Source organism: Trichosurus vulpecula, chromosome 7 (assembly GCF_011100635.1).
Source record: "Trichosurus vulpecula isolate mTriVul1 chromosome 7, mTriVul1.pri, whole genome shotgun sequence".
Classification (NCBI taxonomy): domain Eukaryota; kingdom Metazoa; phylum Chordata; class Mammalia; order Diprotodontia; family Phalangeridae; genus Trichosurus; species Trichosurus vulpecula.
In genome coordinates this window covers 265,114,304-265,128,966 of record NC_050579.1, presented here as the reverse complement: position 1 = coordinate 265,128,966, position 14,663 = coordinate 265,114,304, and the positions used below count along the sequence as shown (strand labels likewise).

Here is a 14,663-nt window from a genome sequence, read left to right as displayed (position 1 = left end):
GATTGTAATGGATAAGAGACATATCTGCGGAATACTCTTTAAATGGGTCGAGGACCACAAAAATTATGTTTTAGCAAAGTTTTGATGATTTTAGTATGTACAGAATGATATTATTATAAATGTAAAATGATGATAGTTTGTGAAGAGAACAACCTTTATGCTCGGAACTCCGAGTTTAATATTATTTTAAAATTTTCTTCTCGTGATCTCCTAATAGCCGGGAATGCATGACATAGTGGATGTCGTTCTAACAACTTTCAGCATGAAGGATCAGAAGGATAACATCACTTTTTCTACTTTCTTCCCTAAGGAATATCGACTCTGGTCACCTCTGTGTTTGAAGTTAATTACTGTAATGGGAGTGTAATGTCCCCAAGGTCTCTGTAGAGGCAATAAACTGTTTTTATTTCTCCTTGAGTGTCCAGTTTCAAGGATTCCTCGCTCCAGAAATAAAACTTTTACCTCTGCAGCTTGGCTTTAGACACAAAAGTCTCATTTGGTAATCTAATTGTTCAGATGTCTTAATGGCCCCAAATCAACATTTTCATGTTTTGAGAAAAAAAACAAATGGAAGGTAGGACTTCTAGAGGTAAGTAGAGAAAAGAGAGGAATTGGGTAGAATTCTTATTGTTTCCTTTGATTTCTTTCTACTTTTTGTACCTTGTTCTACATATGTGGAATTTTTCCTGCTCTAAATGATAACCTAAGAAGATAACCTAAGAACCATCACTTCCTGCATTCGTCCAATTCTTTTTCCAATCTGCTTTGGCTGGAAATCCTTTTAGTCTAATATGTTGTTGGGATTTCTTTTTGACTGCCATCCATACTTAGTTGCTCCAATACTACTTTATTCAATGTGGTTATCACTCCATTTTTCAGATCTAACATGCCTTTTATGAAACTGACATATAATGGAATCAAAAGACTAACAGAGAATAAAGGATGACCCTATGTTTCTATAGGATAAGTTTTCTTCCTTCCCTGAACTTGGAGGATATCGTTCTACTCAAAGTGTTTTTCTTTAAATTCCTACTTTGCCATTGATTGTCAGAGGACAAGATGATGTGATCTCTTCTGCCTTTATATGCATTCATTGCATTAAAAGAAGTTCATAGAATATATAAGCACATGTAATAAATTTGCATACATATGTTTATGTTATATAGAGGCAAACCACTTCCAAACCACTTGGAGTCTCAGGGCCATCTGTCTATTCCACAGCTATTGCAATTGTCAGGGCTCATAAAACAGCATAGATGAGGGTGCTAGCTTTCCATGGTAGAAGACTTCTACTCTATTTGAGGGAATGCTCACATTTTTGGATATTATGACCATGCTGATTAATAATGATATGCCTCATCTAGAGGCAAGTAAGCCTGAGTTACACAATTAGTATAAAATTACAGCTCCTTGATGATATTTAGAATCATAAAATTCTGTTGGGTAAGGAGGGGAAAAGTGCAGGATAACGAAGAGGAGACTTCAATTTATTTAATAAATATTTAGTAAGATTCCACTATGTGATTTAAAATAATGGCTAGGATTTATATATTGCTTCAACATTTGAAAAGTGCTTCAAATATTTTATTTCTTTTGATTTCACAACAACTTTAGAATATAAGTCCTATTATTGTTCACAATTTAAAGACAGGGAAAATAAATCTGATGAAGGTTAAGTGAGTGACTTGCCACATGGTCACAAAGCTAGTAAGTGTGTGAGGCAGGAATAAAATGGAAGTCTTCATAACCAAGTGCGGTATTCTTTCCACTACACAATGATTTTTCTTGACATTCATTATTTTTCTTGATTTTAAGGAATATTTTGCTCCTTTAGATGAATTTTGTTATTACATTGAGGTCAATAAAAAGACTCTTTGGTAATTTGGTAATTTGGATGCTGAAGCACTAAATCTAGAAAGAAATTTGGGAAAGTTGTCATTTTTCATTATATTGTCATGATTCACCCCTGAGTAATTAATATATCTCAGTTGTTTCTTATTTCTGTAAAATGTGCTTTGGAGTTATGTATAATTTATGTATCTTTGCAAATGGAATACCAGACAGTATGAAACTTTCTTTCTTATCTTTTTTTTTCCTGCTGGATTTTGTTGGTAATATGTGGAAAGGCTGATGACTTGGGGTAGTTTATTTCATGCCCTGCACCTTTATGAAGGCTATTGTTTCTTTTTTAAAAGTAACATTTTATTTTTCCCCAAAACAATTTTTAGCAGCACTTTTTAAAATTTTGAATTTTAAATTCTCTCCCTCTTCTTCCCCCCCATTAAGAAGGCAAGCAAGTTAATATAGGATATACACAAGTAGTCATGCAAAATGTCTTTCCATGGTAGTCATGTTGTGAAAGAAAGCACAGACTAAAAAAAAACAAAACAAGGGAAATAAAGTAAAGAAGCATCAGCACTTTCTTTGGGGATGGATAGTATTTTTCATCATAGGTCCTTTAGAATTGTATTGAATCATTGTGATGCTGAGAATAGATAAATCATTCAAAGTTGATTATCATACAATATTGTGCTTTCTGTATACAATGCTTTCCTGGTTCTGCTCATTTCACTTCATGTTTCATTTCAATTCATGTAAGTCTTTGCAGGTTTTTCTGAGAGTATCCTGCTCATCATTTCTTATAGCACAATAGTATTCCATCTCAGTCACAGACAACAACTTGTTCAGCCATTCCCCAGTTAATGGACATGCCCCAAATTTCAAATTCCTTGCCATCACTAAAGAACTGCTATAAGTATTTTTGTACTTATAGGTCCTTTTCTTTTTTGTTTTTAATCTTTTTGGGATATAGACCTAATAGTGACATTGCTTGCTGATAGGGTACATGGTTTTTATAGCCTTTTGTTTTTGTTCCAAATTGCTCTAAAATGGTTGAATCAGTAAGCTACTTCATTAATAGTGTGTTAGTGTCTAAATTTTCCCACATCCCTTCCAACATTTGTCGTTTTCCATTTTTTGGTCATATTAGTCAGTCTAGGTACGGGGCTCAGGTTACTTTTAACTCAAATTTCTCTAATCAATAGTGATTTAGAGAATTTTTTTCATATGATAATAGCAACCTTTGATTACTTCATATGAAAGCTTCTTTTTCATATCCTTCTGACTATTAGTTGAGGAATAGCTTTTATTTCTACACGTGACTCAGTTCTCTATATATTTGAGAAGTGAGGTCTTTATCAGAGATATTTATTGTAAGCTCTTTCATAGTTGTGAGTACTATGTACTTCCATCTATTTTATTTTCCCCATTTATCCTACTTTTTCTTTCAGCCTGTCCATTCTCAAAGTTTTTTGCTTCTGACTTTTACCTCTCCCAATCTGTCCTGCCTTCTATCAGCTCCCTTCCCCCTTTCTTCTATCCTCTTTCTCTCCTATTTTACTGTAAGGTATGATAGATTTCTATATCCAACTGAGTTTCCATGTTATTCCCTCTTTGAGCCACTTCCAATGAGAGTAAGGATCATGCACTTCCTTCCCCCCACCTGCCTCATTTTTTCTGGCATTGTAAAAGTTCTTTCTTGTCTCTTTTATGTTAGATAATTTACCCAACTTTACCTCTTTTTTCCCCTTCTCCCACTCTATTCTTCTTTTTGTCCCTTAATTTTATTTTTAAAAAATAATTATCCATCATATTCAACTCACACCCAGGCCCACTGTCTATGTATACTTAATTTAACTGCCCAAATAATGAGAAACATTTTAGGAGTTATAATTATCATTTTCCCATGTAGGAATGTAACTCCAAACTTGTTGAACACTTTATGATTTCTCTTGCCTGTTTACTTTTTATGTTTCTCTTGAGTGCATCTAATTTCTGACAGACTATTTTCTAATCTTCTAAGAAGTTTTTGTCAGAAAGTGAGTCCTTACTCCAAATGACAGCTATGATACTGTATATGCTTGCTTCCATATGTTTGGTACCTGATCTATATATACCAAACATCAACCTTTCTATTTTTTAAACTAGTACCAAATCATTAATATGATCACTGCTTTGGAGTATAGTTTAAAATCTGATATTGATAGGATGCATTCTTTTCCACCTTTCCTCTTACTTCTGTTGAGACTCTTAACATTTGTTCCTTCAAATGTTATTTTTTTTAGATCTATAAAGAAAACCTTCAGTTTGGTATGGTGATAAATAATTAAATATATTGGGTAAGATTGTCATTTTATTACATTGGCATGGCACAGCAAAGTCAAAATATCAATTATTTAGATATATCTTTATTTATCTGAAGACTGTTTTGGAATCCTAAGTGTATTATTAACATTTTTTATAATTTTTAATTTTTATTGTTTTTTATTTAATATATTTAGTTTTCAGCATAGATTTTCACAAGAGTTTGAATTACAAATTTTCTCCCCATTTCTACCCTCCCCCCCCACTCCAAGATGGTGTATATTCTGGTTGCCCTGTTCCCCAGTCAGCCCTCCCTTCTGTCACGCCACTCCGCTCCCATCCCCTTTTCCCTTCCTTTCTAGTAGGGCAAGTAAAATTTCTATGCCCCATTGCCTGTGTATCTTATTTTCTAGTTCCATGCAAAAACCTTTTTTTTTGTTTTTGAACATGTTTTTAAAACTTTGAGTTCCAAATTCTCTCCCCTCTTCCCTTCCCGCCTGCCCTCTCTAAGAAGGCAAGCAATTCAACATAGGCCACAGGCGTATCATTATGTATGGCCCTTCCACAATACTCATGTTGTGAAAGACTAACTATATTTTGCTCCTTCCCAACCCATCCCCCTTTATTGAATTTTCTCCCTTGACCCTGTCCCTTTTCGAAAGTGTTTGTTTTTTATTACCTCCAACCGCATCTGCCCTCTCTTCTATCATCCCCCCTTTTTTATCTTCTTCCTCCTTCTTTCCTGTGGGGTAAGATACCCAACTGAGTATGTATGGTATTCCCTCCTCAGGTCAAATCTGATGAGAGCATGATTCACTCATTCCCCCTTACCTGCCTTCTCTTCTCTTCCTACAGAACTGCTTTTTCTTGCCACTTTTGTGTGAGATAATTTACCCTGTTCTATCTCTCCTTTTCTCCCTCTCTCAATATATTCCTCTCTCATCCCTTAATTTGAGCATGATACTCAGTTTTGCTGGATAAATGATTCTTGGTTTTAATCCTAGCTGCATTGACCTCCAGAATATCATCTTTCAAGCCCTTTGATCTTGTGTTATTCGAGATCTTGTATTATTCTGATTGTGTTTCCACAATACTCAAATTGTTTCTTTCTGGCTGCTTGCAGTATTTTCTCTTTGATCTGGGAGCTCTGGAATTTGGCAACAACATTTCTAGGAGATTTCTTTTGGGAATCTATTTGAGGAGGCGATCAGTGGATTCTTTCAATTTCTATTTTGTCCTGTGGCTCTAGAATACCAGGGCAGTTCTCCTTGATAATTTCTTGAAAGATGATATCTAGGCTCTTTTTTTGATCATAGCTTTCAGGTAGTCCAATAATTTTTAAATTATCTCTCCTGGTTTTTCCAATGAGATATTTCACACTGTCTTCCATTTTTTTCATTCCTTTGGTTCTGTTTTATAATAACTTGATTTCTCATAAAGTCACTAGCTTCCACTTGCTCCAATCTCATTTTTAAGGTAGCATTTTTTTCAGTGGTCTTTTGGACCTCCTTTTCCATTTGGCTAATTCTGCCTTTCAAGGCATTCTTCTCCTCATTGGCTTTTTGAGCTCTTTTGCCATTTGAGTTAGTCTATTTTTTGAAGTGTTGTTTACTTCAGTATATTTTTCAGTATTTTTTGGGTCTCCTTTAGCAAGTCATTTACTTGTTTTTCATGGTTCTCTCACATCCTTCTCATTTCTCTTCCCAATTTTTCCTCTACTTGTCTAACTTGCTTTTCCAAATCCTTTTTGAGCTCTTCCATGGCCTGAGACCAGTTCATGTTTTTCTTGGAGGCTTTTGTTGTAGGCTCTTTGACTTTATTAATTTCTTCTGGCTGTATGTTTTGGTCTTCTTTGTCACCAAAGAAAGATTCCAAAATCTGAGACTGAATCTGGGTGCATTTTCGCTGCCTGGCCATGTTCCCAGCCAACTTACTTGACCCTTGAGTTTTTCAGTGGGGTAGGACTACTTGTAGAGTAAAGAGAACTATATTCCAAGCTTGGGGGGATGTGCCAGCTCTGCCACACCAGCAGTCCTCCTTCCCCAAGAACCGCCAACCCAGACTGAACTTAGACCTTCAGCAGGCTCTGCACTCCTGCTCTGATCTGCCACTTAATTCCTCCCACCAGGTGGGCCTGGGTTGGGAAGCAACTGCAGCTGTAGTTCTGTAGCTGCCCCACCTCCGCTGCCCCTGGGGTGGTGGCTGAACTATGAACTCCTTTTTTCACTCTGTCCCCAGCAGCTTTTCCCACTAACCTTCTCTGTTGTTTTTGGTGTTTGTGGGTTGAGAAGTCTGGCAACTATTGCAGTTCACTGATTCAGGGCGCTAGGGCCCGCTCCACCTGGCTCCTGGTCTGGTTGGTTGAAACCACCCACGTTGGGCTCTGCGTCGCTCCCCTCCCCTCCCAGCTCTGTGTGGGATAGACCTTACCCAAAGACCATCCAGGGTGTCCTGAGCTAGAGCCCTGCTTCCCTCTGCGATTTTGTGGGTTCTGCAGTTCTTCTCTGTTGTCTTTGGTGGTTGTGGGTTGAGAAGTCTGGCAACTGCCACAGCTCACTGATTCAGGGTGCTGGGGCCCACTCTGCCTGGCTCCTGGTCTCATTGGCCATGCCACCCATGCTGGGCTCTGCTCTGTTCTGCTCCGCTCCCAGCTCTATGTGTGAAAGACTACACCCAGCAACCATCCAGGCTATCCTGGGCTGGAGCCCTGCTTCCCTGTGCTATTTTGTGGGTTCTGCAGCTCTAGAATTGGTTCAGAGCCATTTTTATAGGTTTTTGGAGGGACTGGGAGGGGAGTTCATGCTAGTCCCCGCTTTCCAGCTGCCATCTTGGCTCTGCCCCTATTACTAACTTTTTAGACATATTTCATGTTATCTCCCAAATATTTCATGCCCTATATAACTTCTTTGAGTGAAAAATTTATTCCTTTCTATTTCTATTGGATTTTGTTTTTAATATACAGAAATGCTTATCATTTTTCTGGGTTTATTTTATGTCCTACACTTTTGCTGTTCTTTCTACTTAATTGAAGCTATTGTTTCCATCAGTTTTTGGCCAATTTTCTTGTATTCTCTAAGTAGACCATCATATTATCTTTCAAAAATAAGTTTGTTCATCATTTACCTATGTTTATTCCCCCCTTTTTTATTTTTTCTTCTCTAATTGTCATGGTTAGCATTTCTAGTACTATGATAATAGTGGTGATTACGGACCTTATTTTACCACAAATTTTATAGGAAAGGGCTTCTAATTTTAAATTATTTGCAATGTTGGCTTTTTATTTTAGATAGATATTATTTATATTAAAGAAAGGAATCTTTATTTTATGTTTTTTGTGATTTTTAAAATTGTTTCTTTTATTGTGTGGTCTATTATGCTTATAAAGGTTTCTAATGTAGAACCAACCATTCGTTCTTGATATAAATCTAAACTGGTCATAATATATAAACTTTTATATGATGAAGTCTCTGCTAATATTTTAATTAACTTTTTTGCATTGATGTTCATTTGGGAATATTGTTCTATAGTTGCTTCTGTTTTCTCTCTCCCTAGTTTGGATATCAAGACAATATTTGGTTCATTGAAGGAATTAGATAGGATATCTGCTTTCCCATTGCTTAGAATTTGAATGTCTGGTAGAATTAATTTGCAAATCAATATGTTTCTCTTTTCCCCCTTATTGTTCACTTGATGCTCAATTCCTCTTATGAGAGTATTTCTTTCTATTTCTTATTTCATTAGTTTTGATATTTTCTATTTTTATTAATATTATTTATTTTATTTGAGTCATTCAGCTTAAAGATGAAAGTATTTAGAGATACGCATTTTTACTTAAGGACTATTTTGTCTATATCCTTAAAGTTGTGGCATACTGTCTCATTGCTATAACTTTCTTTAATGAAATTATCTATGTTCTATGATTTGTTCTTTTACAAACCAATTTTTAAAAATTATTCGGGTTCTAATTGATGTTAATATTTCCCACCTAAAATCCATTTATTGAATATACTTTTTTATTATGTTGTGGGGAAAAATGTGTTTAACAGTTCTGGTTTATTATACTTGTATTTTTTTGCCTTAAAGTGTGGCATACTTTTGTAAAGGCAACTTTCATAGTTGAGAAAAAAATATGCATTAATATATTTCTAATTCAGTAATTTCTGGAAATCTGTCATATTTCTAAAATTCTCTTAAGGTATTAAACCTATTTCTTGTTTATTTTAGTTTCTAGGTCTGAAATAGTTACATTGAGGCTCTTAATAATATAGTTTTGCTTTCTACATTTTCCTCTAAATTGATAAGCATTTCCTTTAAGTATTTATATGTTATACCATATGTATGCACACAGGGATTTTGGATGAATAATTCAAAGGATTAGTCTATTGGTTCTATATACATATATGCATATAAAACACATATATGCACATATAAACATATAATACACAATTACATATATACACTCCATATATCTGTATATATTATAGATTTCAGGTACTTTTCAGATATATTTGATGTAAAAGTAGTTTCCCAGTCAACAGCTTCTCTTCTAATCCTCATTTTGTTGATTTTGTTCATGTAACTGCCTTTCATTTTAATGTAATCAGAATTACCTCTTTTATGTCATGTGATCACCTGTGTCCCTTTTAGGTAGCCTTCTCAAGGAGTTTAGCTTACTTTAAAATATGAGTTCACTGAAGGCTTTGTATGTATCCCTATCACTTAGCACAGTGCTTGGCATTTAATAAATGCTATTGACTGACTGACTAGTCACTCAACTTAGGTATTGAGCTCTTATTCAAACTTTTTTTTGTATTTCCAATCACTACAGAAACAGATCACAGAGGTTAAGGTTCTTGAGAGGTCTTAGTCAGCTTGTGTTAGGAGATCTGAAGTTTGCTTGAAAATTTGGTCTCTTCTCCTTATTTGGGGGCTCAAAACACTTTTTGTTCAAGATATATGATATACCTTATATGATATGAAATAATACAATGTAATATGATATGATGACATGCCACTACATGGCATCATAACATAATATGATATTTTACTTGACAATATAATATAATATGATGTGATATGATATAATACGATATGATATGAAATAACAACATAATGTAACATAGTGTAATATAAAATAAAATAATATAATATTGTGATGTAATGTGATATGATATGGTATATGATATAACATAATATAGTAAAATATTATATAATAGAGTAAAATATAACAAGATATAACAATATCTACAAAAAGATACATACACACAAATATAGTGATAAAAAAGTTCTTTTCCTATTGGTGAGTTCCTCCCAGGGCTTCCATTTTTGTAGGGACCAAGGCTGGACAATCTTTCTCCTCTGTATGGAAGTAGGACTTTCCATATTTTGCCACCATGCCTCAGCTGCCACCTCAGCACCTGGGACCTCCTTGCCTTGGAATGTTTAGCTACCTCTTAACCTTCTTAATTTGAAATGTCTTTGTGCCACGGTGGTTTCCTTCTCTTAGGATCTCCATTCTGAAGAGAGGCCTGGGATGGGCAATTTTATTTTTTTCCTAGCTTTGTTTCTGACTTGCCAAACTTCAACACCATGGCCTGGAATGGGTAATTTCCTCCACCTCTGCTAACCCAGTCTGATTGTTTGACTCTCTTTTGTGTCTTGTCTTACCCCATTAGAATATAAGTTCCTTGAGGGGAGAGACTGTCTTTCTTTTTTCTTTTATTTACCTCCCTAGTACTTAGTATGGTAGTAGCTGACACAGAGTAAGTGTTTAATAAATGTTTGTTATCTGTTTAATTATAAATTGCCTATCTAACTACATATATAATATATAACCAATATAACCAAGCCTTGACACATATGAATATATACATATATCCATATGCTTTCATATATACATGTGCATATACACACACACATATGTGGTGTGCCTTGATATATTGTCATATATCTGTATCTGTCTTTTTATTTATCGCCATACAAGAGATAAAGGAACTGGAAATAAAGAGGAGAGCAGACAGTGTGTGTATGTGTGCATAGCGTGTATAACCTGGGTTATGTGACTAGTTGATAATCACACTAAATCCCCAAACTTTAGCCTGTTAGCTTGTTACCTTATTAATTCTTATCCTATCAAAGGATATTTCCTTATATTTCCTCATAAATTTATAAAATTATGATCTCTTATTAATTGATTAGTTAGTCCCATCTTAATAATCTTAATAAATCTATTTTCTCATAATCCTTTTTCATTTCTCTTAATATAAAACTTGCTAAGCTCCTAGATATCAAGATTACTGACAACAATTTGTCAACAATGTAACAGACAATAAACAAGAAAATAAATAGTTATTTGTAATATCATTTGAGTGAAAGATCACAACCAGAGTCACTTCTAATCGTCCTTGCAGCTTCCCATTTCTTTTCACTTTTGGAAACACAGTCCCACAAGTCAGCATTCACAGGACAGTAGTTAAAGGTTCATGAATTCTTTTTATATTTTTCTTCCCAAGACAAGTGCTGAACAAAGTTAATTTCCACCAATATTTGTTGATATTTAAATCCCAGGAAAGAAGTTCTCTTATATATTCCTCTATATTCTTAAGCAATCTCCTAATCATCACATAATTGTTTCTCCAGAATGAAAGTAAAACTTTTAGTCTTCATACAAATAACAGTTAAATAGTAACTTCTCAAGATTTTTTTCTTTCTTAAAAATAGGGTAGCAATATCTGCAATGTCTGTGTACGTGGTTGGAATGACTTTTGAATGCTCAAGAATTTTGTCCAGTAGCCTATGTAGTATTTTGAAGCTTAATGTAACCAGTACTATGTAATCTGTGAAAAAGAAGATCTCATAAACCCTTGGGAATCCTTCTTCAACTTGGATATTGTGATGGATGTGTTCGTTCTATGATATTTAGAAATACTTCTGGTACAAATAGGCATCCATGTGTTATGCTTTTCTTGAATTTCAAATTATCAGAGGATTGTCAGAATAATTCTGATGTTTAGAGGGAATTTTTTATCAAGCATTTTCACAACTCATGAAAGAAAAAATATCGACTCTTGAGATATTAAACATCTTGAGATATTAAAAAATTTTCTATGAATTATTATGTAAGTAAACATTATGAATTACACATATTTTGTATTTCACCAGAATATCTTATTGTGATGTTTACAAAGAAAAGGAAAAGTTACATGATCTGTGATTAAGAAAATATTCATTTTTCTCTCAATAAGACTAGGAACTACCAAAGAATGATCTAAAGGTTATTCTAGTCTTATCTGCTTCATTTCCATGTTAATTTTTTGAAGGGTTTCTGAGGGACAGATCTGAGAAAGGAGGGAAGCAACAAGATGCTCTGGAAATTCCCAGGGTAAGTAATTTTGAGTTGACTCACTAATGTCTACCTTGTTTATCACTTATTACTTCTTATTAGTTCTTTTGTAGTTTCACAGAGTCTCTGAATTCTTAACCAGTGTCAATGATTACATCTCTCAAACATAACATTTCCGATAGTTCTCTTTCAAAGTTGCTTTTACAAATGGATACCATGATCACCTCTCTCCAGAATCTTGTGTTTTCTTCTGCCCTTGAACACAATAATGGGGATGACTAATGACAGCAGAGGAGGTGACTTCATCCTGGTGGGTTTTTCAGACCAGCCCCAGCTAGAGAAGATCCTCTTCATTGTTGTTTTGATCTCCTACCTTCTGACCCTTGTAGGCAACATGACTATTATCCTGGTCTCTCACCTGGATTCCAAACTCCACACACCAATGTATTACTTCCTCAGCAACCTATCCCTCATTGACCTCTGTTTCACCACAAGTATTGTTCCTCAGCTGCTGTGGAACTTGAGAGGACCAGCCAAGACCATCACTCCCATAGGCTGTATCATCCAACTTTATGTCTCTCTGGCACTGGGCTCCACTGAATGTGTTCTGCTGGCCATCATGGCATTTGATCGCTATGCTGCTGTATGTAAATCACTCCACTATGCTTCTTTCATGCACCCAAGACTATGCCAGATCCTTGCAGGAGTTGCTTGGGTGAGTGGGTTGGGCAACACATTGATTCAGAGCACTATCACTCTTCAGCTGCCTCTATGTGGAAACAGGAGGCTCGACCACTTTCTGTGTGAGGTGCCTGCCATGATCAAATTGGCATGTGTAGATATTCGTGCCAATGAAATACAGCTTTTTGTGGCTTCCTTGGTTTTGCTCCTCCTGCCTCTGGGGCTTATCTTAATCTCCTATGTACTCATTTCTCAGGAAGTGATGAGAATCAGGTCAACCCAAGCATGGTATAAAGCCTTGAAAACCTGTGGTTCACATCTCTTGGTGGTATCCCTCTTCTATGGGCCAAGCACAGCTGTTTATATCCAACCCAGAAGCTCCTATGCCCACAGACAGGGCAAATTCATCACACTTTTGTACACTGTGGTGACTCCTACTCTTAACCCCATTATTTATACTCTGAGGAACAAAGATATGAAAGAGGCACTAATGAGGCTTTTAGGAAAAGATACAAGGTGAGGGAGACATGTAATCAAGGATGAGGGATGCATAGAATCCCACAGCTGAAGTGGATTGTAAAAAGTTAACTTACCTTTCTCCCTGTATAAAATCCCATTTAACATTTCTAAAGCACAACAAGGTATTTTTTGTGAAAATTTACAGGGAGATTCCCTCTGAAGAATTAATCTAATAAATCATCACAAGAACATGTAACATCACATATTTTGTGAAAAATACTAGTTTTTTGGGAAAAACATGAAAAACATAACATTTTTCTGAAATAACTGGCCAATTTAGTTGGACCTTGTGTATACTACACTTTTAATGCATTTCTTTTCTTTCCTTTTTTTTTGTTTTTTGAGATCCACGGTCACTGTTATAGTCAGCAGTCCTTTTCCTCATAGTCACATCTGTACTTCATAATTCACCTGGTTATGCTGAAAAAATGCTAAATGCAACTGTTTCTTTATTAGGTAAACCCAACACAAAATGGATATTCAATTTAATTCAACCTTTCCCCTTCTGAATTTATATCATCTCTTATCTAGGTACAGTCTATCTCAACTCTTCTCTCAGATTCAATTCTGTTCAAAATCATTTATTGAGCATGCCATGTGCCCAGAGCCTTGTCCTAGGTACCAAGGAAATACAAAATAGAAAAAAGAAACTATCATGGGGTTTACTATTCAACTGAGGACTAACTTTGCTCTTGACTGATTTGTATATTATTTCCATAGTATCTATGTCGACTTTATTGAAGTCTAAATCCAATTTGTGTGTGTGTGTGTTAAATATTAAAGTTCATTTCATTTCAATACATATTTACAAAGTACTTACCATGAGAGGTGATCTTGTAGAGTGTAAAAATCACTGGATTTAAAGTGCAAGGACTTTTGTTTGGTTTTTTTTGTTTTTGTTTTTATTTTTGTTTTTGGTGGGGCAATTGGGATTAAGTGACTTGATAAGGTCACATAGCTAGTATATGTGTCAAGTGTCTGAGGCTGGATTTGAACTCAGGTCCTCCTGACTCCAGGGCTGGTGCTCTACTCACTGCACCACCTAACTGCCCCATGGACTTGTGTTTGTCCCCTAGCTCTGCCACTTACTCCATTACCTTGAGTAAGTGGATGAAACTGAGGACATCACAAATTCTTCATTTTAAAAATGTAGGCAAGAATACCTGCATCATCCATCTCATAGAGTTTTTGAAAGTAAAGTGCTTTGTACATCTTAAAGTGATATATGACTATGAGCTACTATTACAACAATATGATAAATGCTGAAATGAATACAGAGAAAGAAAATGATGTAGACCTCTTGCCCTCAAAATACTATGAACTCTACCTAGAAAAAATATTTTGTCATAAGAAGACATTAAACAATTACAAAGATATAATCATATGTATCATCTGAATAATTATCTAGACACTGTTTTTGGGTTAAAAAGTTCTCAAGGAAAGTAGTCAAATTAGTTGTGATAGAATAAAACAGTTATAACTACCATGGGAGGGGTAGGATGTTGCCAGCATTGTTTGTGATGGGATTACATATTTTCTCCTCAGTGATTAAGACTCTTCCCTTTTCTAATTGCCATTTCCATGCCTCACTCAGCTGTCTTGTCCTGTCTTAAGCCATGATATAGCTCACCATTCCCCAGCTACCAGCCATAGGGATTCATCTGTTTGGTACTCTTCATATGAAGCCCTCTTTTTTCTCTACTCCTTTGGGGGTAAGGAGGGCCCCATTCTCTGTGGTATGGCTGAATAACTATAATTTTTATTCCTGCTTCTACATCACAATTATTTTTGTCCTGGTTAAAAAAGTTATATTTATGGCTCTGGATCCAAGCATATGAAGGTCTTTATAAGTTTTAAAGGGATGGGGACTAGAAAAGATTTCAGATTTCATTGGTATAGGGAATTAACAGATAAGAAAATTTCCTTTACTACTTCAGGTTGGCAGCTTTCATTAACATAGTTTTAAAAATTTCATTAG

General features: G+C 35.3%; 1 protein-coding gene across 1 annotated transcript; it reads left to right on the top strand.

The window, feature by feature from the left end:
- The first annotated feature begins 11,753 nt into the window (after positions 1–11,753).
- Positions 11,754–12,686, top strand: LOC118857222 (olfactory receptor 2G3-like). Its single transcript, XM_036767889.1, has one exon. The coding sequence runs from the start codon at positions 11,754–11,756 to the stop codon at positions 12,684–12,686; it is 933 nt and encodes a 310-aa protein (XP_036623784.1).
- Positions 12,687–14,663: the final 1,977 nt, after the last annotated feature.

Bases quoted from the DNA above. Each gene is read 5' to 3' on its own strand.
- LOC118857222 (XM_036767889.1), top strand. From the start codon at position 11,754: ATGGGGATGACTAATGACAGCAGAGGAGGTGACTTCATCCTGGTGGGT.